Genomic DNA, 27,214 nt, shown 5'->3' on the forward strand with positions numbered 1-27,214 from the left:
TACTGATTTCAACTTTACTTTGTTTTGGTCCACATTTGAAGTCGTGATAAAGTGACAGAATAGACAACTAGGGCTCCTCAGGCCCATTGAACGCTTGGGAGTGCGAAGGAGACGTTTTTTCGACGCGACATCGTATCGTGTTTATATGTGGGAGCCCTTACTCCGGTATTTCCACGGAAAGCCTGAATATGCAACTTTTTGACATCTGTATATCTTCCGCAGGTGCTAGTCTCCATCCAATCCCTGATCCTGGTCCCGGAGCCGTACTTCAACGAGCCCGGCTACGAGCGCTCGCGCGGCACCCGCCAGGGCTCCTCCGCCTCGCTCGAGTACAACTCCAACATCTACCAGGCGTGCGTGCGCTGGGCCATGCTGGACCACCTGCGCAACCCGTCGCCCTGCTTCAAGGAGGTGTGTAGTGTAGTCTAGCAGCTCCAGTACACCTGCAACATGTACCATGTGCCATGCTGGACCACCTGCGCAACCCGTCGCCCTGCTTCAAGGAGGTGTGTAGTGTAGTCTAGCAGCTCCAGTACAACTGCAACATGGACCAGGCGTGCGTGCGCTGGGCCATGCTGGACCACCTGCGCAACCCGTCGCCCTGCTTCAAGGAGGTGTGTAGTGTAGTCTAGCAGCTCCAGTACAACTGCAACATGTAGCAGGCGTGCGTGCGCTGGGCCATGCTGGACCACCTGCGCAACCCGTCGCCCTGCTTCAAGGAGGTGTGTAGTGTAGTCTAGCAGCTCCAGTACACCTGCAACATGTACCATGTGCCATGCTGGACCACCTGCGCAACCCGTCGCCCTGCTTCAAGGAGGTGTGTAGTGTAGTCTAGCAGCTCCAGTACAACTGCAACATGGACCAGGCGTGCGTGCGCTGGGCCATGCTGGACCACCTGCGCAACCCGTCGCCCTGCTTCAAGGAGGTGTGTAGTGTAGTCTAGCAGCTCCAGTACAACTGCAACATGTAGCAGGCGTGCGTGCGCTGGGCCATGCTGGACCACCTGCGCAACCCGTCGCCCTGCTTCAAGGAGGTGTGTAGTTAGGGAATGCAAATCTCGCGAGATTGGGGCTCCAGCGAGATCTCGCTAGATCATGAATACAATCTCTCGAGATCTCGTCAATTTCGAGATCTCGCAAGATCTTGGCCTTTCTGAGTGAGATTAATCTCGGGGGGAAAACAGGCGAGATCTCGCTAGATCATGAATACAATCTCTCGAGATCTCGTCAATTTCGAGATCTCGCAAGATCTTGGCCTTTCTGAGTGAGATTAATCTCGGGGGGAAAACAGGCGAGATCTCGCGAGATTAACACGAACGAGATTGCATTCCCTATGTGTAGTGTTATAGCCGGCCATTACTACTTATAGGTCATCTCAAGCAGCAACACAATCCTTGGCCTTCTTCCAGTAAATGTATTTGTTAGGTTCTACTTTTGTCTGTTTCTGTTTTTCACCTCCCCTTGAGAAAATATGGAAAAAAAATCGTGTTTAGGTTAAGGGTACTCAACTATGGCTGAAGAAGCTGCAACAATGCAAGATGCAGTAGTGATGTGTCCATATCTTCATCATAAGCTAACAGTAGTTCACTTGTAGAGACCCAATAGTAGTACAAAACCTTCCTTATCATGATATGTCTAACTTATAATATAATTTGTAGGTGATCCAAACACACTTCTGGATGAAGCGCAACGAGATAATGTCGACGGTGGCGGCGTGGCTGGCCGAGCTGGAGGCGCACAGCGGCGACGAGCGCGCGCAGCGCACCATACAGCTCAACCTCATGGCGCTCAAGGTATCCACCACCACAATTAAACAACATTAATTAAACATTTATGATATAGTATTTGTTCCCGCGAGCTTCGCGTCGCCTTTTTCCCGTAGGAATACCGCGATAAAAAGGAGCCTATGTGTTAAAGGTCTCAGCTAGCTCCATACCAAATTTCGTCAAAATCAGCTCAGCCATTTCGACGTGAAGAAGTAACAAACTTTCACACATGCTCACAAACTTTGCCATTTATATTAGTAGGATGCTACGCGTAGCAAAATATAATTTTCTAGCCGTATGCTTATAAATTTTGTGTTAAACTGTAGTCTTATGTATGTAACAATGTGCTTCAGGGCGAAATTATCTAGTATATCGTTCTCTTAGAATCTAAAGGGCCTGCCCTTTACGGCTCCCTGGCTGAGGTAGGCTAGCGGACATGATGGCGGAGGGGTCCCTTTCGGAGTTTGTCTGTTCGTTGTCTAAAATTAATAACCTCTACCCCAAGGTTATCTTCTGTCGAGAAACTTCCATGACATTAAACTAATTTGTATATCTTTACCCCTCAGCGTCACTACGTGAAAATCCAAGAGGAGCTGGCTAAGCTGCCCGTCCCTCCCGGTCTGGAGGACCTGGACGAGCCGTTCACCCTCCCCGCGGCGCCGTCGCCCCCGCCCCCCGCGCCCGCCGCGCCCCCCACCAACGACGAGATCGACCACGACATGGAGAAGATCGTCTCACAGGTGCTCGACTGAACACACTCACTTACGGAACCAAATGCTCTTTGATAATTGTGACGCTATGTAGACTGTAGATGTACTCACTGGTGGACTAAACGATGCATTTCATCCCTAAATTATAGAGTTTGTTTGTTGTATTATAGTTTACTTTAAAGTGAAGATTAATTTAGTTGTGTACTAACCGGATTTATTGTGTTTTATCCGACGATTATCAAAGAGATTGTTCTCGGTCGTACGTGGGTGGTGTGGGACGGAGGCAACAATGGAAGTACAAGCCAACCGGACGACCCAACAAGCATTTATATACGTAGTGTAGTTAGGTATATACACTTGTGTAACAGATATTTATGTAATTATACCAGACTCCTAGTGTTAGCTGCGCTGAGCGGACGCATATTACTGCTATTATTCTTATATATTGACTACATAACCTGTGTAACGGATTTGTCAGTTTTATCGTATCTTACTAACGCGTTTTATTGTTCATAATGTATTTTTTTTATTTGTATTAAAGGTTTCGTTTTTATAGATTTTGTCTTTACTTTAGGATGTAATGGGAGGTCTGTTTAGTTTAACATTATTGTGATACTACAATGGGCCCTCATGGTGCCCTGTAAGCTATTTAATGAAGAGTTAATTGTGTCTCTCGCGGCTCACAGCGTCGCCATGTTGCGTCTCGTGAGCCCGTGAGTGCGGGCCCCACACTACCACATCTTATACTCAACGTTACGTTTATCTGTTCAGTAGAACCACCACCTGTACTTTAGTTTTAGTACCTATGGTTTAAAATATTTAACGATGATCTTTGTGTAATGAAAACGAAGGCTTGATTTACAGTAAATATTTCAGTTATGAGCACAAGTATTGCCGGCGGTGTGCCTCGGCCTGCATAACCTCAGCTTCAACATGTGTCGAGAAGCGCTCACTACTTACTTGTATATTCAAATTAATTTGATGTATATAAAGTTTTAATTTGTATTTTAAGAATATTTATACTTGTATGTATTGGAAATTCGCTCTGAAAGAGCACTTGCGGCGTTCGAGTTGAATTACGATAGGGATGACGGTCGGCCGCCTCGCGTCCAGTGAAATGGACATTTCTGAATGTATATAAAAATCATCAGTAAGTTTAGCTAAATGTGTCACTTTGTACTTTCATTGCCAGGTTTAGTAAACGTAATCGTTTATTGTAAATTTGACTGTGAATTTCGAACATGTAAATAAAAATTTATGTTATCGCATACTTTTCTTTTATTGTTACCCCAACCTTATATAATGTAACCATTGAACAGTAGGGGATCAACGTCCCCACTGCTGGGGCACTGTGGTCTCCTTCCAATGACGGAAGGGTTTAGTTTAGGCCTAGTCCAGTACGGGTTGGTGGACATTAGGGGATGCAGTTAATCAAAGATTTCGACATTCGTTATAAACTTGTATATTATAAAATATTTTCTATATTTACATTGTTACAAATCATATTATTCGTAATATTATGACTTCACATATCAATATTTCCTACCATATCATAACGAATCTTAAGAATAAATAATTTATCTCTCGATTTGCAAATAATTTTCTTAAGGAAGCACTAAGCTAATCTCAAATTACTATCTAAACTTGATTGCATTTCTTTAAAATTAATTGTGAGGCTCTACTACATATTTCCTATAGAATTATTTACAAACCTATCTAAATAAAACTATTTAATCACTGACAATCAAACTGGTTAACACTATTGTAGGGGGAAAGTGGATTCTAGGGTAAAAATATGGCACAGTTTCAAAATGCTATCATCTCTCGACTCAAATAACGAACAGAGAACATTCAAATAAATTATAGCCTAGAGTTTTATACTTAGCAAAATATCTTAAACTGATAGTAGGATTGGTTTCTTCACCGTCCATTTCATTAATACCCGTACATTTTAGTACCTTGTTATAACATATTTCAATCCCTTTTAGCACAATTTTCTCACAGTTGGAACCTGAAATTATATTTAAAGCAGATTTTTCAATAGCCTGATAAAAGTTATCTGGGGAATAACTCTGATGCTGTCGCGTCTGAATGTTTGTGTTAGACAGTGACAGCAACAATTTAATTCGTCAGTTAACATTTGATTTAATCTTACTATTGAAAAATCGGCAAGGTCAAAGTACAAAAGTGACAGATATTACTGAAGTGGTGGGAACAGCAGCGCCGGTGGCGGTTTAAGGAACTACTTCCTGCGCTTGCTGCTCATGAGGGACTGAATCTCCTCGATGGAGATCTGCCCGGACCGCACGCACGAGTTGCAACAGAATCTGGGGAATAAGAATATGGTCAGTTTTTATGCTTTTTTAAAGGAATTTTATGATAAGTACAACTTAGTTTTACTTTACTATAAAAACTATATTTCAGGAGCAATAGAAAACCAGAATTTGGTCGCCAACAAAAAAAGTATGATTGCCATTCCCTTTTTCCACTAATTCACATCGAGTTTCTCAATATTGGAAGGCGATGGACCAGTAAGTGACCTTTTGATTTTATGATAATTTATATTGCCTTTTCTTCTTTTTGTGTAAAGTAGGTATACAAATATGTTTCAATCTGATTCTGTATCTAAAATAACTTCAGTTCATATGATGTAGTATTAACTATTTTCTCTTTGATTATGTATGTTTTTCAGTTACTGTACATAATAATATGTGGAGTTCTTACCCGGAGTAGTACTTGTGGTGGCAGAAGTGTCCGCTGACGATGAGCGCGCAGTTGGCGAAGAAAGGATTGTCGTAGCACGACGCCGGGATGTACAGCCCTGTGGACAGTCAGTACGTGCATTAACAGATTCACAATGTGGACAGGGGCCAGCCTAGTCACAGGCCTTCGGGCTGCTTGAAAACATCTGACAGTCGAGTTGCCCACTTCACTTACCCGACAACTCGCTCAGCACAAGCTTGCTTGTGTTGGGGTCCACCTACCCGCACTAGGCCCGCGTGGTGGACTACGCCAAAACCCCTTCCTTCATCGGAACCCCCGTGCCCAGCAGTGGGGACGTGATGGGTTATGATGAGGAGAGGGGGCAGGCTTCTCTGCTCCCGACTGTACATAATATTATCACGGTTGTGAAGCGATGCTGTCGCGCGTTTAAATAATGGAGGAGAATAACGTTTGTACATCAACAGATGCGTGACATCGCGTGAAAGAGCAAATAGACCTTTAATCACGATAAAGGGTGTCAGATGTTACCTTCGACGGTGATCTGCAGGGTGGCGTAGTGCGAGCTGAAGGCGTTGGCGGCGTGGCAGCCGTACACGCCGCTGTCAGCCGGCGCCAGTTGCGAGATAGTGAGCCGCGCGTCTGAAAACATGGACCGAGTGTTAGTATGGACCAATAGACAGTTATGTACTTAGGTAGTGAAATAAAACCTAGATATCTTTTTATAAGCCACTTATTACTTATAGCTTAGTTCAGCGACTCTCCGACCATGATACCCGATCGGAAAGTGTCATGGGAAGGTAGGTACTGTTAGATGATGATGACCACCGTCTTTATTATTCACACTCCGACAAAAAAACCTTGCCCATTAGAAGCTTTTATTTCCTACTTATTAGCAATAGTTTCTTATACCAATTTACAATTACCAATAGTAATAACAAATCTCACCTGACAGTTGCAGGCGGTCGCTGGGCTGCAGTCTCACGCCATCCTTAGTCCAGTGTACTTCAGGAGTCGGGTACCCGTCCACCTCACACGGGATAGACAACTCGGAGCCTGACGCGAACTTGTTCTGGGTTGCCCGCAGGCGAGTCGACACCGGCACTGGGGGGGTAGTAGGTTAGATGGGTTGTTGAGGGGTAGACCAGGTTATCTGACCCGTTAGACATTTGGCTAATTTGATAGTGATGAGTTTAGCTAGAATGACGCACAGAAGTATTTTGTCTGATGTTACTGGGTCAGATAAGCTGGTTTCTGTATACAAAGCTGCGACTATGACTATAGTGGCTATTAAAACCTGGATTATACATTTAGCATAGCCTCATCATAATCAGCAATGGTTCTGGCCGTGAAAGCACTTAGCTGGAAAGTATGTTTTTCCCATTAGGTACCTAGCTATATTTTACATAAATAGATACATAACTATTAGGTACTTTGTTGTAACTAGGTATTTATGAAATCATACACAACATCCAACGTGAATGGACGATAAAGCCATTGATTGGGACCTAGTTATCTCGAATAGCTAATAATTGTTTACGTACTTCTGTGTTTACACACTAACTGAAAACAAATCGTAGACACAACAGACATAAACATTAGATTTAATGGGTAGTTAAATTTTAGTTTCAAAGAAGAGCTCTACCAATCACCAAAACTACATCATGCGACACTGAACATGCTTTACAAAATTACAAACCTGCTCTGAAAGGAAAGTGTAAAGAATATAGTTGATCTTACCGGTGTAGACGGGCACCTCTGGCTCGGGCTCGGGCGTGGTGGCGGCGGTGGTCGGCTCGGTGTAGGCCAGCCGCGGGGTGACCCGCACCACGCTCTCCCGCGCCACCAGGAAGGGGCTGTCGATGTGCTGCCCGTCCGGCTGGTACGCCTGCACCACCACGGCCCACGACGCCGGCTTGCCCAGCCCGTTGTACGCTTGACACGCGTACTCTCCAATCGTCTCCAGGTCTAATGCTCGGATTTGCAGGACGAATCCACGCGCTTCGTACTGTCTGCTCACGAAGGGCACCATGGGCCCGCTGACGCCGCGGTACCAGGCGATGGTGGGCGTCGGGTAGCCGTAGGCGAGGCAGCGCAGCGCCAGCGCCTGGCCCAGCTCGCCCGTGACCGCCGCGCCCGCGTCGCCCGCGATGCCGGCCGCGCGCTCCACCGGATCTACCCACCCCCAGGTTAGTGTTAGTGCTACTCTACTGGGTTGCGACGCCTCCGCGCCATGCTAGTAAGTTAGCAGGCAGAACGCGTCGCAAATTCAATTGTTATGTTTTAAGACAGGAAATGAAATCGGGATTGAATGTTTTTGATGTAGCCATAAATAAGATTTACAAGAAACTTAACAATCAAAAACACCCAATCCGTAGTTAAGAGGTTACAGAAAGTGACAGAAACAGCACAACAGTTAGTGACGTTATCGTTAGTCGCAAAAAAAGTCAATGAACCTGGGTCTGCGCACGCGCACACCAGCGCCGCACTGAGCGCCACCGCCAGCCGCGACATGCTCGCTACACTTCTAATCACTGACTGGACCATTATTAGTTCATACTTCGGAGATACTAAGCTTACGTATACGACTTGCAATAATTAATCGGAGAGTACTTTTAGATAATGATGTAGGTACTTATCTTCGTTTACCTACAGTTATTGCTACTAACCACTGAAACTGACTTACAGTTTCAGTTCCTTACCAATTTGTTTTAATGACCAATTTGCCTGGTTCCTTACCAATTTTTGTCATCAGTTTATCATTAAGTAAAACATTTTGTGCTAGCCATAGATGTGTGGTGCTTGCAATAATTAACATGCTAGTATTAGTTACTTAGGACCTCACTTTAGCATGTAAAGTTATGGTAACTAACTGGTAAATAAATAATAGCTCTTATAGAAAAGACGGTCACAGTCCTAGTATCGGGTCAAATCTGATAACATTTCGTACCATACTCCTATCTTTGGGTCATGGACCATTGCTGCGATTTTGTTTATTATTTATGTAAGTATTCTGTTAGATCTTATTCAATTATCTGTAGGAATGGTTATCAAACGGGTTAATAATTTTAAGATAATGAATAAACGTTCGTCAAGGAGTTCAATTTATGGATTCATTTTTATGTATATATATTTATTCCTAATTATAAATAATACAGACTTAGGTACTTATCTGTAGACTGTATTGTAGGAAGCCTGTCGTAGATACCTATTCGACATCGTATGGTATTATGTAACTAGGTAGTCCATAACTCCATAACAAAGCTATTAAATTTCAGTCCTTGTTTAGCTACAATTATGCATCTGCGATGCATGTGCCTCGTCTCGTTAGGTGAGTTACGATGAGTTGATGACCTAGTTAATTAGGCAAAATGTACCAGTTTGTCTAGCTACGTAGAGTCTTGATAAACAAAGCGCTCTGATCTTTAATTTGGTAACTAGTTTTAAAAAAAACTTTGTACTTATGTTATCGTTTACTTAGAATGTACCTAGTTATTAAAAGTAGCTAGCATGTCGTGGCCAGCGGTAGCGTTCATTGCTTCAGGATATCATTTAATTAAGGGTTTAAAAGTAACAAGGGAGCAGTTAATTGAGTGTAAGAAAATGCTTAATATCAGGTAAATTATTACTTATGTTATACTCGTAGTTTGAACATTTATCTACATTTACCACCACCAGGTCTACCATAATATGTTGGTCTTAGAAGATTGGTATTGAAAGTCTTTAGATACACGTCAATAACACTATTGCGATGGACTTCCTATTTACGCATTGCTCATTACAATGAAAGATATATCCTCGTTCCCCTTCAGATGTCACCACTATCCCACCCTGTACTCACCATTAACTTGCAGGCGCACCTCCTGCCGGGCAGTGCCGAGCCCGTTGTTGGCGACGCAGATGTAGACCCCCGAGTCGTTGCGGTACAGCTGCACGATCTCCAGCGCGCCGTCCGACAGCAGCCGGTAGCGGCCCACCGTGCCGTCGATCTGAGGGGAGAGAATATTATATACCAAATGGATACATCCTTTGGACCGCCGGACCAACGAACTCTGATAGGTGGCCGGTAGTATCTGGATGAGGAAGGTATTGCGGCGCTCCTTAGGAGAGGCCCATGTCCAGCAGTAGACCGAATAGGTACCTATTTTGGGCACATCAGTCATATTCCACTTTTTTCAGGCTTTAAATTTATTGCCATTTTGCTTCAATTTTACATCTGGCTAATTTGTCTTGCCTTGCGCATTACAAATTAAATTTTCGTCTAGTTTAAATTTTGAGAAAAAGAGACGTCTAAACATATGGGCCATGTGGCCCATCTTTTGTGCTCTTATGGATCATAAAGATAGATCGATCTGCCACCGCATCTGCTCTTGCCAATGGCAGTAATTGGATAGCTTCTTGCATTCAATTTTTCTCTTGATCACGTAAACAAGATCTGAAAGTATACAGGATGCATCCTTACCGTGACCTTCCCACGTTGCCAGGTGATCTTGGGCGGCGGGTTGCCGTGGAACAGGCAGCGCAGCGTGGCCTTGCCGTTCTCCTCCGACATCACCTCCGGCTCCGTCTGCGGGTTCGCTTGAGGCGCTTGCGGCAGCTCTGTGAGTTGATTAATTGTTTAATGTTTTACAACGTTAATGAAAGAAAATCATTTAATGAAAATCAGTTATGGTGCAAGTAAAGGGATTGTGGTGCAGAGATACACTTTTCCAGTAGAGACACAGATCGCATAGCATTGTTTATGCGAAGGCAGTAATGCTGACGCAAGACACTGGCTAGAAGAACAGACGGGCGCTCTAATCTAGCCAGCGACGCTGGGTTGGTATGAAATTCTGTTTACACGAGGCAATGGTTTGATTTCTGATCATGGCAGTCGTATCCAGGCTTCATCTAAGCCTATATACATATGCCGTCAAGTGTCCAGCATACGTACCAGGTACCCCAGTAGTACTGGGCACGTAGGGCGTGGTGGCGGAGGCCAGCGGCGCCACGCACAGCTGGCTGCACCCGCTCGCGCAGCACTTGCCGACCCCGCGGCAGTCCGCGTCGTCCGTGCACTCGCGCCGGCACGCCTGCTCCGTGGCCAGCAGCTGCTCCGATGGACACAGGCCTGGCTTGTTGACTGGGGAGAGAGTTGGGGTGTTAGGAGGACCATTGGAAAAAAAATCTGAGGAGGCTTGATGACGAAAGGAGCTATGCAGAAAACTACTTTTAGATTCAGGCACTCCAACACTGGTAAGTATGGCTTCAAAGAATGTGTGTCTGTATAGTGTATGTGTGTAGCTATGTGTCCCCGACGCGACGTGTATAAGCATATACATATAAATGGCCGTTTATCACCACCATTTTAGTGATAAGCCGACTTAGCTCTGCTTCAAACGAGAGCACCAAACCAGTATAGTTGGCTATGTTGTGGATGATATAAGTAGGTATACTGACCTGTCCTGCAGTCGGCGTTGTATCTGGACTCCTGGGTGACGGGGTCGCGGTAGGCGTCCAGCACGCAGCGCTGTCCCGCGGGGCACACCTGCCCGGCGCACAGGTGCTCCTTGCACGTGCATCTGGAAGGGAAAGAGGGGATGTCAGCGATGAAAGGACGCCAAAAAACAAAACAAAAACATCGGAAAAATTACTTTAAACTACAGCCGCAATCTGCTATTTAAGAGTCCAAATTACCTTTCACAGTTATCCTCTCCAACGGTCTTGTCCACTCCGAAGGGACACTTGATCTCTGCGCACTCCCGCGCCTGCGCATCGCAGTTGCTGGGCGCGGCGGCGCACAGACAGCGCTCACAGCCTGTCTCCGTGCGCACGCTCTGCACTCCGTACTCGCAGCGGATCTGGTTGCACTCCTCGATGTACGCATCACACTCCGTCACTTCGTTTATACCTGGAATAGTTTCCTCACTCAATAGGTTGTTGGTGGCTGTGAGTATGAACAGAGGTGCTCAAGTACAGAATACGGTTGCATGCGTGCCAGCGTGAGAAGCGGTGAACGGTTCTGCCATCGCTAAATTAAGAAGTCATCCAAATAGATATAGACAAAGCATGCAATGAACAACACAATTAACATGTAATACGCATAGGATTTGTGTTTGTGACTTCAATCAAACCCAAAGACAGTCGTTCAATCCACAAACACAAAGCCCGCACGAATTATACAAGCAAGCGGACAGCTAAGACCCCGGCTGAAATACCGTAAGGCTCGCAGTCGCTCAGACAGTCCTGGTAGGAGCGGAAGTTGTTGCCGTTGCCGCCGCAGCCGGAGAACACGAAGGCGTAGCAGTCATTGTCCAGCGCGCTGAAGTGCCACCTCCTCGAGGGTACCTCCTCGCACTGCTCTCGGCCCGTGTCCACAGCCTCCAAGCAGGCCGGCACTGGCCCCACCACAGGACGTTAGACACAGCAAGCGAAAACCAAGCCACTACTCTACTGGGTGATCCGGGGGTTAGTGAGAAGGGAACGGAAAGTCCAATGATGTTAGGTTGTGGTGTTTAGCTTTAAAGTGTCTGTGATGGAAATGTCAGATCGAGAATGCTTATTATCCCAAACCGATTAGTCAAATTGTAACTAACTACTTCAAAGGCAAATGGTCAAGTTCGCTTACCTGCACCTCTTGTGCAGATTTTCTCGCACTCCTCGACGGTAGAGAAGCGGTTGGGCCCGCCGCCGCAGCCGCCGTAAGCGAAGATCTGGCAGGCGCCCGTCACCGGATCGTAGAAGTACTTGGGGATCGACGCCTTGCATGGACCGGGGTCCAGGTTGTAACGGCATACGTCTAATGGGGAATAGAGAATTAAATATTTAAGAGGTTTATTTGAATCATCATCACTGCTGAACATACACACGCGGTCGGAAGTTGAGGTCCCTTTTTACAGAAATGGAAGTTCAAAGGCTGATGATTATAATTTATGGTATTTTTCCATGAATATTCTGATTAATTATCAGAAGCCTTTGGATGCCGGAGTGATGACGGATTTGAATTCACCGTAGTTACTATGCATATACTTTTGAAGAGTGTAAGACAAACATGTTAAATATCAATTTACTCCATGGGTCTAAACCAGCAGCCTCCTTACCCAGTCCTCTGAAAAGTCCGCACTCCCTCTGGCACTGCTCCTCAGTAGCGTAGCTGTTGGGGTGTCTGCAGCCGCCGATGTTGCCGGCCACGCAGTCCTGAACCGTCGAGTCGTAGTAGAACACCGTGCTGTTGAAGCCACAGGGCTCCAGAGATTCTGGTGTCGTGCATTTCGGGTCCGTCGCCTGCGAGAAAATAATTTGGTTACGATTATTTTGAAAAAAATATGCAAAGAGTAGGTTGGCATTGTTTCTGTTGCAGACATTGGTATATCATGACGTAACTCCGGTGTACTTTGGAATGGAAATTAAACGGGTGATGTACTGATGTTCCACTTACCTGTGGAGTGACAGTGACTTGTTGCTGCACGGTCTGGGAGGCGGTGGACGGTGGGAGGGCGGTCGTGGGCTGCAGCTGACCATAGATGCAGCGGCCCTCGCAAGCCTCCTGTGTCTCGAAGCTGAAGCAAACACAATAACTCGTTATACGTATATGATTGGAAATGGTTGATGTTTTGGCTGAAGCAAATATACGAAAACTTTCCAATAGTCATCGTCGCTCAAGACTAACTACCCATAAAACATATTGTAATCTGAAAGGAACTCGTATAACATGTGCTTGCTATGGAGAGAAGGTATTTCTTACTTGTTCTGGTTGCCTCCGCAGCCGGTGTAGATGAACTGTCCGCAGTCCCCGCGCAGGCGGTCGTAGAACCACTTGATGTAGTAGCCGTCGCAGCTGCCCGAGTCCTGCTCCATGTTGCACACGTCTGGTGGGGGAAATGAGGAGATTATTCGACATCTCTATAATCAATATAAATCTAAGATGACTTGAAAGACTACTTGGGTCTACAAATAAGCTTATGAAGAGGACAAAAGAAACGATTGCATGCAACGCGGATATAAAATTGCATTGCATGCCTAATCTAGACTCACGCCGCGTCCGAACCTATCTGTTTCTAGTCCAAGTTGTATCGTAATCAGTAATAGTAGATAAAATGGTACATTATGTTCACCATGGTAATAAAAATAGGGCCTACCACTACCGTCTGTCCTCGGCCGGCAAGTCTGCTCGCACTCGTCCACGGTGGAGAAGCGGTTGGGCCCGCCGTGGCAGCCTCCGTACGTGAACGCCTGGCACGCCTGCGCCGTCTGGTTGAAGAAGATCTTCGTCTCGAACGCCTGGCACGGACCGGCGTCCAGCGGGGAGTTGCACACGTCTACATAATAACATTTCGGGTGAGAAATTAAGAGAAAGGTACGCAGGAGTAATAGGTATTGAGTTACACTTGATGTTCTCAAACCCTAGGGTCACTTACCAAGTCCTCTAAAGGCACCACAAGACCTGTCGCAGGCCTCCTGGGACTGGAACACGCCGGTGTTCCTGCACTCCGCCCCGTACTGCTGGTTCTGATGCGGCACGCACTCGCGCCGGCCCTGGTCGTAGTACCAGACCTCGCCTGTCGACGTGCACGGCTCGGGGTACGACTGGCATTGCGGCGCTATGGACTCCTGGTGGACATAGAAGGAAGTTGTATTCTATGTTGTTGTAGTATGTTTCGTTAGTCAAGACTCCACAGCTACAGAGGATATATATATTGTCTTGAGTATGTCTTGAGTATTATTTGGATGAAGGGTGATTTCGTGATCTCTTACCGTAGGCGCTGCCGCAGTGGTGGTGGTTTCAGCCGGAGCAGGAGCCGCTGGGCCGGTTCTGCAGCGTCTTTCACATTCATCTCGGGACTGGAATCTATAGCAAACACAATACAATCAATATTTATTGAAGATTAAAGTAGAATAGATTAGAATTTTATGTACCTAATACTATTATTGTGCATGGCCATAAGGCAGAAATTTTGTCTGCTATTTGCTGACCTGTTGCCGTTGCCCTCGCATCCTCCGTAAGTGAACTGGCTGCAGCTGTCTGAAGACGCGTCGTAGAACCACGCCATCACTGACGCCTCGCACGGGCCAGTGGACATCGGCAGCTGGCACACATCTAGAGGCAGATGACAAAATATCTCAGAAATCAGTCGGTCTGTATACTGTTTACATGTTTTGTGGTGTAAATGGCTTAAGAGAGTCTTGTCCTTATTTTGACTTTTAGGTTGCGAAGATCACTGAAGATTTATTTATCTGAACCGTGATCGTGAAGATATTTAACGAAGTGAAAGTGTTTGGAACTTTTAGAAGTGACCCCTCTTACATACCCTGGGCAGGCGAGCAGTAGTACTGGCAGTATTCCCGGCTGGGGAAGTTGTTCCTGTTCCCGCCGCAGCCTCCGTACTGGAACTGCGTGCAGGCGCCGCGCGCGCTGTCGTACGCCCAGCGCGGCTCCGCTTCGTGGCAAGGACCCTGGTCCACTTCCATGAAGCAAAACTCTGGAGGAGAAAAGGAACGGTTAACCTGCATATGTTTATCTAGATTTAGCATATCTGGATAGTGTGAATCCATCACCCCGCAGAGGACCAGTGCGGTGGCAAATGGTTCAAGCTTAGAAAGGGACTTTAGACCTAGGGGATATCCACAAAGGTTTTATTCAAGAGAGCCAGGTACAGGTACCCACAACCCAACAAACATTTTGGTATATTGCCAGCCTGCTGTTCTTCGTCACTGTTTTATATCAGATAAGCTGATGATGGCAGATTAATTCTTATAAATATCTCACCATTCCTGAACTGTTCAGGGGCTGACGGCTGTGGCGTGGTGGTGGTGGAGGCCGCCTGCCGGCAGCGCCGCTCGCACTCAATCTGGCTGTTGAAGTTGTTGTCGTTCCCGCCGCAACCGCCGTAGTAGAACTGGCGACATCTGTTGGCGGAATAAAGTACTAAGAAGGGAATACTGTTGATGGCATGGAGGAAGCAAGGAATACCTCTCAACGTTGGTAATCTAATCACTAAGAGGAAGAAATTCGAATGTATGCAAGCATTTTTTACAGCTTATAAAAAGTCATAGAGTGTCGAACTTGCCTTTGTTCAGCAGAATCGAAGTACCACTTTTCTCTGTAGTCGGCGCAAGAGCCAGTTTCCGCGGGCAGCAGACAAGTGTCTTGTTCTGTAATATGCATTGACTTGCATTAGACACTAGCATTGTGAATTTGTTCAAGTAATGTAATTAAATAAATATTTACATAATAACAACGTACAAAATATAATATAAATAATAAATAAACATGCACACGAAATATTCTACCACACCCAAAATGCATAACTAACTACTTTTAAATGCAAATACGATAGTTAATAAACAAAAGGGTAAAACAAACCATTAATGTATCGTAATCCAAGTGTCCGCTCTGCCTAGATGTAGGATTTGTATTCTAAGAACTGAAAATAATTGACAACATCCAACAACGATCTTACCATAGGCACTTGGGCATCTTGAGCTACATTCCTCCTCGGTCTGATAGTTATTGTCATTGCCATTACACCCGGTGAAGTAGAACGGAAGGCATCGGTTCTCAGACTCGCTGAAGGCCCATCTCGCGTACTTCTCAGTACAGTTGCCTGGTTCCTTAGGCAGCGTGCATTCAGCTGTATTTTAGTGCAAACGGTTAGTTCTATCACCATAAGTTGGATCAATTTCTAAATTTTTAAGTTAGTAAGATGTATCCAGAAATTGGTCCTAACTTGTTGGTTAGTTACAGAAGGTGTTATAAGAAGAAGTAGTAAACAAGGCAGATCTAAGAAAACTACAAAAATACCATCACCAATTACTAATATTAAGGTCTAGTACCTTTTTTATACTACAGCATACTCAATTCAATGTGCATTCAAGTTTTTTGTCATACTTAAATGGGTAAAATTAAAAGTGCAAGGAATCAAAAAAGGTCAAATAGATCAATTTTTCAATTGTAAAAGCAAACAAAAAAACACCAACCCGCAAAAGAACTTACGTTTAAGAGCTCCCGGCGGATCGCACTTCTGTACGCAAGCAGCTTCAGAATTAAACCTGTTTCCGTTTCCTTCGCAGCCTCCCCATGTGAACTGCTCGCACCGGCCCGCCTCCTTGTTGTAGCCCCATCGGTTGAAGTTGCCGGCACATGAACCGCGCTCCAGAGGTAAGTGACATTGGTCTGTAGAATGGAGAAGATCATGATATCGTCCATATAAACACATTTAACGGCTTATGAATTATCTACGAAAAACTAATGTTTTGATAAATGTATAATTCTTCGCTATAAGTTTACCCGTTCAACATGTTGATGCTATTTATTATATACTTTTATAGCAAAATTATATCACTAAAACTTAATTTGCAACATTAGGCTAGATGATAAAATCCACTGTCAAAATCCATGTTACTGAACTGAAAGAAAAAAACTAATAATCTTACTTCCACTTCGTGCCGGCTCGCACTGATCCTGGCAAGCGTCTCGGGTCTCGAAGTTGTTGTCGTTACCGAGGCACCCTCCGTACACGAACTGGCCGCATTGCTGACGGTCCGTGTCGAAGTACCAATGCAGGTTGTAGCCTTGACAGGCACCCTTGGACTTGGGTAGCTTGCAGGCGTCTGAAAATAATAGATGATTTGGTATAATGTGGAAAACCATGCTATGGGGGTTCCCCTGAGTAAAATTATGATTTGGCAAGGTTGGAAATTGATGATGATGTCATCGATGCCGATGCGGCTACGGCCACTGCTGATGGTTACTCAGGCTTCGTTGGTGTGCTCTTGTGTGGCTAATATAGCCAATATTGGCGGTAAATGTATGCTACACATATTTTATTTTTGTTAATTATTTACGCACCTTTTGGACTTGGGTGCACGCAGACGTCTTGACATTCCTCTTGGGAGCTGAACCGGTTTCCATTTCCTTCGCAGCCTCCGTACCAGAATCGTGAACAGCCACCATATTCGATGTCGTAGTACCAACTGACTGAGTAGTTACGGCATGGACCGCGGTCGGTCTTCAAAGCACAGCTTGCTGGAAATAGAAAATTTTCATGAATAGGTCTATATTTCTACATCATAAGTTCAAGGTGTTGGTATTGGTATTGAACAACGAACCTTGTCTATTAACAGGAATATCAGCACAACCAGCGAACTTCTCTCCGGTAGCCTCAGTCTGTCCGTCTGGGCAGCATCCATGTTTACTGGCTGCGCAATCGCACCCAGCACCCTCCGGTCCCTTGGCCGCCGTCTGGCCATCACCGCAGCAGCCAAATTGTGACTGCGAGCAATGGCAGCCGTATAGGTTGGGACCCTTTGCGATAGTGGTGCCATCTGGGCAGCAGCCGAACTGGTAAGTGTGGCAGCCGCAACCTTCATAGTTGGGTCCAGCTGCTTCAGTGTGCCTGTGAATTTAATAGCACAAACTTGTAGGTTCACACACGTTAATTTTTCCTAAAAGAACTATGAACTCAGGTATACTTGTATTTCTCATAATTTTTTTTTACTTAACAGTATGTCGTTACCTGTCAGGACAGCAGCCATGTTGGGTGTATTGGCACCCGCAGCCTTCCTTGTTGGTTCCATGGGCGATCGTAATATTGTCAGGGCAGCATCCAAATTTGGCGTATTGGCATCCACAACCTGAAGGACATAGTAACACTTTATTGTACCTACAACGTAACAAAAATCTAATTTTTTGTTGTGATCGGAAATGAAAACCAAATTTGGTCAGTATGACTTCAGAAATATTCATACTGAACAATTCAGTAATACCACTATCGCAACTCTTGTACTGTTTTTAGTTCGTACAATACTTTTCAAACGTCTTCCAAAACTAAACTTATCCGCAACTAACCTTGCAACTGAGGCCCTTCAGCCGGCTTGTAGTTGTCGGGGCAGCATCCGAAGCTGTACAGCAAGCAGCAGCCCTCGTTGTCGGGCCCGTGGGCCGGAGTCTCGCCGTCTGGGCAGCACCCGTACGCTGACGTGTTGCAGGACATCACACAGCCTTCCATTTGAGGACCGCGAGCTGGTGGAAAATTGTGATGAATTAACTGATTGTTATAGTTCAAAGTGGTGATCTGAGATAGAACAAGTTAAAGAGATTGGAAGATTTTGGATGGATTAGCTGATTGTTGAAAGTGATGGTCTGAGATAGAGCAAGACATTTTGAGTGTTTATGTTGACGTATTTTTTCGATATTTACCTGGTGAAACATTATCAGGACAGCAGCCGAATTCAGTAATGTTGCAGGGGCAGCCAGCGCCGTTTGGTCCGGTGGCCTCAGTCTTTCCATCGGAGCAGCAGCCGTGAGGTGATGCCGCACAACCCTTGGTGCCCTTCTTTGGTGCTGTCTCTGGACATCCCTTCTTCTTAGGTCCTGTAGCTTCAGTTTTTCCATCTTTACAGCAGCCATATCTATGAAGTAAAAAGTAAAATTTATATTACTAAATCTGTCACATGAGGAAGAGTTGTTCGGAGTTATGAGAAAAGGCAAGATACTCTTATTGCTTAGGAAATGGACTAAGATCTAAAACTTACTTCGAAGACTTGCACTTAGGCGGTGGCGGTGGGCATCCCTCCTCATTATTCCCTTCTGCAGGAGTCTTGTTGTCGCTCTTGCAGCATCCGTAAAGAGTTTCCTTGCAAGGAGGTTGCGGGCACTCCTCGTTCTTCTCTCCTTGAGCTGGTGAAACGCCGTCGGGACAGCAGCCGTATTTCGACTCTTTGCAGGTCTTGGGGTTGGGGCAACCTGAATGGGATGGATTTTAGAATAAGTTAAAATTTATTAGGGATAGAATACCTATCTAAATCTATGTATTTGTTTCTTTTAGAACCCATAGAACATTACATGATTGTGTTTTTTACTTTGGTAAAGTTATTAAAGTTTGCACCCACCTTCATCGAACGGTCCAGCGGCAGGGGTCCTCTTGTCGGGACAGCATCCGAACTTGGATTTCTTGCACTTGGCCTTCTTCTTCCTCGGCTTGCACACCTTGTGCTTGGTGGTCCCCTCCACGGTGGAGTACCAGTCCCAAGGTGCTGTAAATGAATGATGGGTATATTAATAAAAAGGTCTAACTATCGTAGTTAGAGGCAGAAATTTCCGTATTTAGCCTGTATATTATACTCGGCGTTATACTCACTTGTTGATTTTGATGATAATTCGCTCGTTGCCTCGGTTTCTAGAACAATAAATAATCGTTTGAAGTAAGTACCTACGTACACATTTAAAGATTCCATTACGAATAATTAATATTGGTAGGTATAACTGATATTTAATCAAGTTAAATAAATGTAAAAGTTACCTTCTGTAACTGTTGAGCCTTCAGATTCAGTGGCAACAGATTCTTCAGTAACTGTGCTACCTGTTTCTTCGGTGGCTGTGCTACCTCCTGTTTCTTCTGTCTCTTCCGTAACAGTACTTCCAGTTTCCTCGGTAACCGTACTACCAGTCTCTTCCGTACTCTCTGTGACTGTACTACCACCGGTTTCTTCAGTAGCCTCACTTCCAGTAACATCGGTAGCTCCGCTTTCTGTAACTTCTGTGATTGCACTTTCAGTAACTTCTGTTTCAGTTGAGCCTTCAGAAGCACTTGCTTCAGTTGCTCCTGATGATTCCGTAATCTCAGCGTCTTCTGTAGTGCCGGCAAAGTCTGTAGATGATTCTTCAGTTGTTACAGAACTGGCTGAGTCTGAAGATTCTGATGCGGATGTTGAGCTTTCTGTTGATCCACTATCCGTTGTGCTAGCGCCGTCAGTACTGCTTTCCGTAGATCCTTCCGTTGTAGATTCTGTAATTATGAGCATTAAGCAATTTTGAACAGTGCCATAGTTACTAATATATTATTACGAAGCTAATTAAGTTAATAGAAATATTAGTCTGTCATGTTCTACACCTACACACCTTCGATAGTTGAACTTTCCGAAGTAGCTTCGCTGGCTGATTCAGTAGATGCTTCACTGCTGCCGCTTTCTGTAGTGCTCTGATCGGTAGAATCTGAAGCACCTGCCGCCGGAAAACAAAGAAGAAGTTATTATTACTAAGTATTAGGTACTCACATAAAATATTTTAGTTTTTATGAATTGCCTGTTTATAACTTACCAGTGTTTGCCTCAGTGGAACCTCCAGCTTCGGTAGAGCCACTTTCTTCAGTGGCACCGGTAACATCGGTCGAACTTTCAGTCGTTGAATCAGATTCGCCAGTGACCTCTGTGGCATCACTCGATGATGATGTGACGTCAGTTTCCAAAGTTTCAGTAGATCCAGATATGCCTGCTTCAGTAGTGGAAGATTCTCCAGCCTCAGTACTGCCTTCGCTGACTGATTCAGTGCTACCTTCACTGACGGTCTCACTTGTTGGAAGGCTTTCCTCAAGTTCAGTTGTGGAGCCGAATGCGGAACCTTCGTCGGACGTTTCAGTATCGGAGCTTGTGAATAACGTGCTTTCCATACCAGACCCTTCTTCTGAAAAAAAAAACATTTTTATTTAAATATATTTTTACGATCAGGTTGGGTTTTGAACTACCTATACATAATAAAGTATTTACCTGTAATATCAGTAGATGGGCTGTCACTGAACATAATGTCGCTGACCTGTAAATAAGAATCAACATTTGAATCAGATTTTCTAATGAAATCATATTTGATTTATCTTTTTTTTTATAAACTATTAGGAAAATAAATTATAAATCTTACACTAGAAGCGGTATCTTCTTCTCCCTCCAGACTCTCCTCAGCGCCGACCTCGGGGTACTCTTCCTCTTCTTCTTCACATTCCTCGTCTTCATAGTCCTCGTCCATGATCGGTGTGGATTTCGAGTCCACCGGAATGATTTCATCTGTTACAGTAAATTTATTTATTAAAGTATATCTTAAGTTCTAACCGTAAGTATTTATATGTATGAAAACAAATAAATCTGAATTCTTGAGACTAAAAAGAAAGGTTTCTCTCCAATTAACTTAACAATTCAAAATTTATGATAGCTACCTAGATAAAAGTTCTGCAGGAAAAGTACAATATCATCAACATACTTATACCAACGGCAAGCTAATTGCAATGCAATTTCAATAACGGAAAATTAAATCACTTGCCTTTATTGCACGCCTGTGTGTTGCAGGCCTGGCTGGAGTCCAGCACGGCCTCGGGGTCGCAGTCGCTGGCCTCCAGGCTGCCCTTCAGGCACATCGTGTGGCGGAACTGCTCGCCTCCGCCGCACTCTTTTGTGCACTGAAAAACATTAGTGAATTTTTTGAGTGAAGACTGAAATCTGTACGTCTCAAAAAGTTGGGCGAAAAATATGCTTTTGGTTCACTTATACATATAGGTTGACTCCTGAAAATTGGTCCAAGAGATCGGCGTTTTTGACCTCCGCTATTGGAGTTTTTTATTCAAACAAAACACTGTTACATGGAAATGTTTTTTGCAACCTAAAACACAAGATGAGTTTACCTCAGACCAGGGTCCTCCGAACCATTTAGCAGGACACTTCTCATCAGGGATCTCACAGGGAGTAGTCTCGTTGTACTTCTCTTCCTCGCTGCAACGGGAATCGTCTACCTTGATGACGGCAGTCCCGTCGAAGAGGCCACAGAAGATGCGACGGACCTTCACCCCGTGACCGCATTCCACTGAACACTGGAATGGTCAAGAGTTTTAGAAATTAGTAGACATCATTGATGAATGGACAATTGGGGGACAGCTTTTATATGGATTCAGGTACCTATGCAGTCTAAATACAGCAAATAATCAGTTGCCAAATGACATAGGTCCTGTAGGACCACCGTTTTTAAATAATGAATCTTGAGTAAATAATGAGACTATAAAATATAAGAACACTCACATTACTCCACTGGGTAGCGTACCACTGCACGGTGCAAGGAGGCAGCTTGGTCCTGTCGCAGTCTTCCTTCAGGACCGGCATGGGATGGTAGGAGCAGAAGGTCGAATTCACCACAGTCCGGTCTTTAGTCGCGCACTCTGCTTGACGCGTCCTTTCCTTCGATAGGCAGCTGTCGCACTAAACACAATCATTACTATTAGAAATGGGACACATAGTTACGTATGACCTAAAAGCTGTTATGGAGAACTTAATTAGGATAGGAGAGCAAAACTATGCTTTGGATTCGTAGTCGAAGCTTTGTTGTAAAACGTAGTAGATAATTTCTATGTACATCACTTACCCCAACCCAATCAGACACGACCCAGTCGACGCCTTCGCACGGGTGGATCATGCAGCTCTGTTCACTCGGAGGCTTCTCATCAGCACACTCCTTGTCAGGGAACACCTCCACCTTGCCGTTGGTCTTCTGGTGGCATACGACTTGGCGCGTCTGCTTGCCTTCACCGCAAAGCTTGTCACACTGTAAGGAATATGAGTTAATGTTAACCCACCAATGTTAGCTTTAAGCATACTAGAAAAAAGTACATGATCTTTTGATTCCATGGTAAATGAGCCCTATAAAATAAACAAGCCATTTTACTCACAGCTTTCCAAGGCCCAGTGAACCAAGATGGACACGCGGAGTTCTTGTTGCATTCTTGGTAGAGCTCGGGTTTCGGTCCCAGTTGGTTGAAGCATTCACTGTCGTCGACCACGGAGCCACGGCTGAAAACACGATACATTGGTGATTAGGTACCTAAATCATTTGGGCTACCATGGCGTTATGTCATTGTATTCTGCTATTATTTTTACAGGTTTCTCTGTACCAAGATTAGTATCCAACTTACCCATTAGAAATAACCTTCTCACAGTACACAGCTCGAGATCTGGTGCCAGCTTCTCCGCAGGGCTTGGAACAAGGACTCCAGGGCCCTTCCACCCATCTGGCAGCGCATGCGTGGTTGGCGCAAGTCTGGTTGGTAGCTGGTCTGAGACCCTCGTCGCAGAGGCTGCTGTCGACCACGTCCAGGTCTTCCCGAGATCTGCAGGTCACGTTGCGGTATTGGATGCCTGAGAAAGATTGATAAGGATTCGGTAAGGACTTGATAGAAGTGAGATGCTGAGGTCAGCTGATGATCAAATTCAAAGTGTTGAATATGCATTAAGTCCACCTTTTGTACACTTATATTTCATATTTGTGCAATAAAGTATCAAATAAGTAAATATGTGTCTTATAAAAGGAAAAAAAAATGATGATATTTGGTATTGGTATTGGGTTTAATATTGGTATGGGTTGAGAGAGTTACCTCCTCCACAAGACGCGCTGCAAGGCGTGAACTCGTCAAAGACCCAGTTGTACTGCTGGTTCGGGGGTGGCGCGATGGACTTGGGGATGCTGTACTCGTACTCGATACCCACGTTCACGTCTTGAAGGAGCAGCTGAAATGGAAGACACGTGGTGAGGTTAGGTTATTGCTTACGGAATGGAGATCTCCCTCTGAGAAAAAAAAATGGTAGACAATTTGGTTGGTAATTCTGAACGAAACAAACTGTCTCATGTAACTATCAGTGTCACGTTTCTTACCGAAAGATACAAAGGTTCGTTGGTGGGCCCGAGGCACCTCAGCTTGTCTGGAGCCGGGAAGCCCTGCTGGCTGCGTTCGTACTGCCACAGGGCACCGGCGATGCTGATCGACCGCGGGAAGTCGATGTGGTAGTCACCGTTCAGGTAGTAATTGTTGTACTGCTTACTTCTTAGGGCTGAAAGGGAGAAGGAGTAATTAAGAAGAGATAAAGGAAAATTTTGCGATATCTGCCAAGGTGCGTAAGTGCAGTAAGTATTTCATCCTTACCGAGGTAGTTATTTGATGCTCTGACTTCTGCAATGTAGATATTAGTAGCTCCCTGGGGTATTAATAGTACATCGTTGTAGCCTGGAACAAGATATGATATGATAAGATAAGAGATTTACAGGAGTATTTTGTTTGGTAAGAAGATATCCCTATTAAATCATTACCCTGTGTGAGATCTTGGTTGTCGATGCGTCCGTTGGCAGTGTGGCAGTTTGTTCCATTTCCACGACACTCTCTGCACTTGTCTTCCTTGGCGTTGGAACCCAGCATCATGTCACAACCTACAGGCTGAAGAAAGCACATAAATATCAGTATACCTAAAAATCTAGCATCACACATACGTATCAGATCAGGTATCTTGATGGTAGTTTCAAAGCCCAAGGTGCTTGAATAGGACACCAAAATCTAGTGACTCTTTAGACAATGGCCATATATTGCCAGACGTGGAATGATCAAATGTTGGATTGAGGGATGTGATGAATTACCTGGCACTCCCCATTGACGCAGACGTCAAAGGACTCCTCGTTGCACCTGGTGCCGTCCACCACCTGCCGCGCCTGGCGGTAGTAGAAGCGCTCCCCGCGCGGCCGGCAGTTCAGCTCGCACGGGTTCGGAGCCTTGGTGTAGGGGATCCAGCTGAGGAGTGTATATGTGTGGTGTGAGTGATAGTGGATCATGAAGGATGATGCAAGGTCTAACAAACCTCCTCGTTCTTTTGAATTGGGTTAAGACATAACAGCCCGTCAGAGAGTATTGGAGCAGATCGCACATTGTACGGTTGGGAAGAATCAATAGGAGATTATATTTGTGCAAAGTCACTCTAATTTTAATAATGTGCAAAGTCTAAGATGACTCGGAGTCTTTGTTGGCGTTAGCGCCACATCAGCTCAGCGGATCAGTTTTAATCATGAATCATAATACTTACTTATACGTGACCCCCCTGAAGGTGACATTGTTGTACTCTGCACACTGCTCGCTGCGGAAGTCTGCGGCGCCGGCGGGGCAGTCGTGGGTCTCGCACGAGAAGTACTTGGTGTCCCCCCCTGCGCACCGCGGCTGCCCGTCTGGCCTAAGAGAGTTGGAGAGAATTAGTCATGTCAAAAATATATAAGGTTCTAACCGGGACGACTAAGCCACCCTTATATTATTATACATGTATATTTGGCATAAGAGGGTTTGTATAGTGAAGTGTATCACTGAGGCGGGCCTGGCTGGTCGCCATGAAGTAGGTTAGGTTTAGGGAAACAACCGTTCAATTCAGTTCATCGTTTATTACTGACTCACTCATACAGATACAACGTAATAGAGAGTAACATATCAGATTATAATATAGGTAGTATAAAGATACACTAACCTACTTCAATAGATTAGTCAACGTATAATAAAGCAGGCACCAGTACACAGGACCACAGGTTGCCAATTAGCAGTAGTGGCTAGTTGAGATATAATAGAGTATTGTGGTACTATTTCAGAGTGGTCTATTTAGGAGATGCTGTGTGAACCCAGCAGTAGCAGAAACGTATCATAAATACGATGATTTAGTTAATGTATCCAAGAAGCCAATGCCATCCTCGACATTCCCATCTTTCAAATCCAATGACCACAGTCCAACCAAACCAGCATCTCACCCGATCTCCAAGCATATCCGCTTCTGGCTGGCGACGCCGCCCCCACAGGTCCGGGAGCAGGGAGACACCTCGCCCCACGGGCCCCACGCCCCGCCCCCCTCGCCCCCCGGCAGCACGTAGGACGCCGCCAGGTACAGCCCCGCGCCCTGCCGTCTGTGCCGACTCCGGTGCCGTAGAACCTAAGGAGGGAACAAGGATTTAAGTAGGATTTGGGCTTACTTGAGCTATTCTAAAGTTTTCATGTTGGATCCAAACTGTACAGGCTGTTGCTAAAAGTAGGTTTCAGCTTAGTATACCCTTTTTGCAACATTCTGTATAAATAATTGTTAAAAAAGGGGTAGCCTAAAGGGGGTGACTCAGGGGGTCCATTAGGTCCATATCTATTATATTGTCGGTGGGGGTGTAAGTACCTGCACCTGGCCCTCTCGAATGGACGCTTTGTGCATATCCCCAAGGTTTAAACTACCTGGCTAGGCATCTTCCCGGATTTCCCGTATTCTGCCAACCTTTATAGACATAGTCGACGAGTCGGCGTTGATATAGGATAAATACAATGTAGGTAAGTAGTTAAATACAATCATGTACAGTGCATTAAAGACTTCATTGAAATTCTCAGTTTTTCTTGTCGTGGAGATAATGTAATCAATCGCTCCATTCCACGAAAGAAATACTCCTAAATTGATGCTGTGTCTCGGCGAAATCATTGCGAATATATTGAAATGAGCTTTTTATTACAGGAATTACGAGCGCGGTACTACTTCTTATTAGCCTTATGGTGTTTGTATATTACGCGTATACTGTAATAAAGTACTTAAGTAATAGCTTCATCTCATTCAAATAACAATGTTGATAATCAGCAAAAAATAATTCCAGGAACCGGAAAAAGACCACCTAAACGGAGACGTTGACAGTACCTAGACATAAAATGGATACTTAAACTGTTTTGAAATTCAGCCCGTTCTATACAAAGATGCGTCTGAGTTGTCAGTCAATAAGCATTTCCGATTGCGCAGGCGCACATTAATATGCCGGTCACCATGGGAACCGTCAGTGCGATGTTCAAATCAAAATGTTATGACGGTAAACAGCTTGTCATTTGAAAATGGAATAGACAGTTGCAAGCTGGCTGGAGACGAGTGGGCCTGGAGGGTTGCTCTATACTGACGAAAAAAGAACGAACGAGAGCTGTGTGCAGTCGGCACGTTCATTTAATACTACAAGATAGAGTCGTGGCTCGTGCAGTAGCGCTCCGAAACTTAATTTTTCGTCATCTAGAGTGACCCCCATGGCCATTCGAGTGCATGCGTTTGAAAATCGAATGCACATAAAATCATCGCCCGTTTCAAGTTTGGAATAAGTTGAAGTTTTGAATGCATAATCACCAGCCAGTGGCAGACGTCTTCGAGATTCATCAAGTAGATTCTGTTTATTGTTATTGGCATGTGATTTCGCTTCTCTTGTGCCACAGTTTATTGACACACGTCGACATTGATATAAAGGACAATGGCAGAGTTCTAAGGACGTTTGGTACCCCTATGAAAATGACGGGTTCCGTAATGAAAGTACCATGTTTAGAGAGTCACTGTATAGGTAAACAAATAAATAAATAACTAGATTTTTAGAAGCTGGGAGAAAAGAGAAAAACGGAAAAAAATAATCTTTAAAATGTAGTCGCAATGGAAC

General features: G+C 44.9%; 2 protein-coding genes across 7 annotated transcripts in view; one reads left to right on the forward strand and one right to left on the reverse strand.

Moving 5' to 3' along the window:
* The window catches only part of LOC105390685 (baculoviral IAP repeat-containing protein 6), a 54,726-nt gene extending 50,983 nt beyond the window's left edge, over positions 1-3,743 (forward strand). For both annotated transcript variants that reach the window (XM_048630330.1, XM_048630331.1), the window contains exons 62-64: positions 223-411; positions 1,658-1,792; positions 2,332-3,743. In XM_048630330.1, coding sequence (XP_048486287.1) covers positions 223-411; positions 1,658-1,792; positions 2,332-2,517 — 510 coding nt within the window. In that variant the 3' untranslated portion in view covers positions 2,518-3,743. The remainder of the gene's footprint in view (positions 1-222; positions 412-1,657; positions 1,793-2,331) is intronic.
* Positions 3,744-4,642: 899 nt separating this feature from the next.
* The window catches only part of LOC105390686 (papilin), a 110,311-nt gene continuing 87,739 nt past the window's right edge, over positions 4,643-27,214 (reverse strand). The window contains exons 3-53 of one of the 5 annotated variants that reach the window (XM_048630333.1): positions 25,532-25,710; positions 24,829-24,972; positions 24,389-24,539; positions 24,068-24,191; positions 23,904-23,984; positions 23,636-23,811; positions 23,358-23,490; positions 22,899-23,121; positions 22,656-22,776; positions 22,352-22,531; positions 22,012-22,188; positions 21,621-21,806; positions 21,263-21,398; positions 20,867-21,009; positions 20,719-20,764; positions 20,273-20,632; positions 20,075-20,176; positions 19,476-19,961; positions 19,314-19,352; positions 19,066-19,209; positions 18,709-18,919; positions 18,374-18,585; positions 18,023-18,196; positions 17,691-17,808; positions 17,284-17,570; positions 17,024-17,200; positions 16,609-16,785; positions 16,169-16,348; positions 15,636-15,806; positions 15,243-15,327; positions 14,942-15,081; positions 14,484-14,654; positions 14,149-14,272; positions 13,930-14,023; positions 13,593-13,785; positions 13,314-13,493; positions 12,920-13,043; positions 12,614-12,734; positions 12,276-12,459; positions 11,804-11,974; positions 11,394-11,573; positions 10,873-11,086; positions 10,636-10,757; positions 10,130-10,318; positions 9,659-9,795; positions 9,038-9,185; positions 6,937-7,371; positions 6,145-6,300; positions 5,728-5,838; positions 5,200-5,296; positions 4,644-4,802 (exon numbers count right to left, since the gene is read on the reverse strand). In XM_048630333.1, the coding sequence (XP_048486290.1) occupies positions 4,718-4,802; positions 5,200-5,296; positions 5,728-5,838; positions 6,145-6,300; positions 6,937-7,371; positions 9,038-9,185; positions 9,659-9,795; positions 10,130-10,318; positions 10,636-10,757; positions 10,873-11,086; positions 11,394-11,573; positions 11,804-11,974; positions 12,276-12,459; positions 12,614-12,734; positions 12,920-13,043; positions 13,314-13,493; positions 13,593-13,785; positions 13,930-14,023; positions 14,149-14,272; positions 14,484-14,654; positions 14,942-15,081; positions 15,243-15,327; positions 15,636-15,806; positions 16,169-16,348; positions 16,609-16,785; positions 17,024-17,200; positions 17,284-17,570; positions 17,691-17,808; positions 18,023-18,196; positions 18,374-18,585; positions 18,709-18,919; positions 19,066-19,209; positions 19,314-19,352; positions 19,476-19,961; positions 20,075-20,176; positions 20,273-20,632; positions 20,719-20,764; positions 20,867-21,009; positions 21,263-21,398; positions 21,621-21,806; positions 22,012-22,188; positions 22,352-22,531; positions 22,656-22,776; positions 22,899-23,121; positions 23,358-23,490; positions 23,636-23,811; positions 23,904-23,984; positions 24,068-24,191; positions 24,389-24,539; positions 24,829-24,972; positions 25,532-25,710 (8,499 nt within the window). In that variant the 3' untranslated portion in view covers positions 4,644-4,717. Of the gene's footprint in view, positions 4,803-5,199; positions 5,297-5,727; positions 5,839-6,144; positions 6,301-6,936; positions 7,372-9,037; positions 9,186-9,658; positions 9,796-10,129; positions 10,319-10,635; positions 10,758-10,872; positions 11,087-11,393; positions 11,574-11,803; positions 11,975-12,275; positions 12,460-12,613; positions 12,735-12,919; positions 13,044-13,313; positions 13,494-13,592; positions 13,786-13,929; positions 14,024-14,148; positions 14,273-14,483; positions 14,655-14,941; positions 15,082-15,242; positions 15,328-15,635; positions 15,807-16,168; positions 16,349-16,608; positions 16,786-17,023; positions 17,201-17,283; positions 17,571-17,690; positions 17,809-18,022; positions 18,197-18,373; positions 18,586-18,708; positions 18,920-19,065; positions 19,210-19,313; positions 19,353-19,475; positions 19,962-20,074; positions 20,177-20,272; positions 20,636-20,718; positions 20,765-20,866; positions 21,010-21,262; positions 21,399-21,620; positions 21,807-22,011; positions 22,189-22,351; positions 22,532-22,655; positions 22,777-22,898; positions 23,122-23,357; positions 23,491-23,635; positions 23,812-23,903; positions 23,985-24,067; positions 24,192-24,388; positions 24,540-24,828; positions 24,973-25,531; positions 25,711-27,214 lie in introns of all 5 variants that reach the window. The other 4 variants (XM_048630334.1, XM_048630332.1, XM_048630335.1 and 1 more) reach the window with 4 other exon arrangements.

This window comes from Plutella xylostella, chromosome 25 (genome assembly GCF_932276165.1).
Source record: "Plutella xylostella chromosome 25, ilPluXylo3.1, whole genome shotgun sequence".
In the NCBI taxonomy this organism is placed as follows: Eukaryota; Metazoa; Arthropoda; class Insecta; order Lepidoptera; family Plutellidae; genus Plutella; species Plutella xylostella.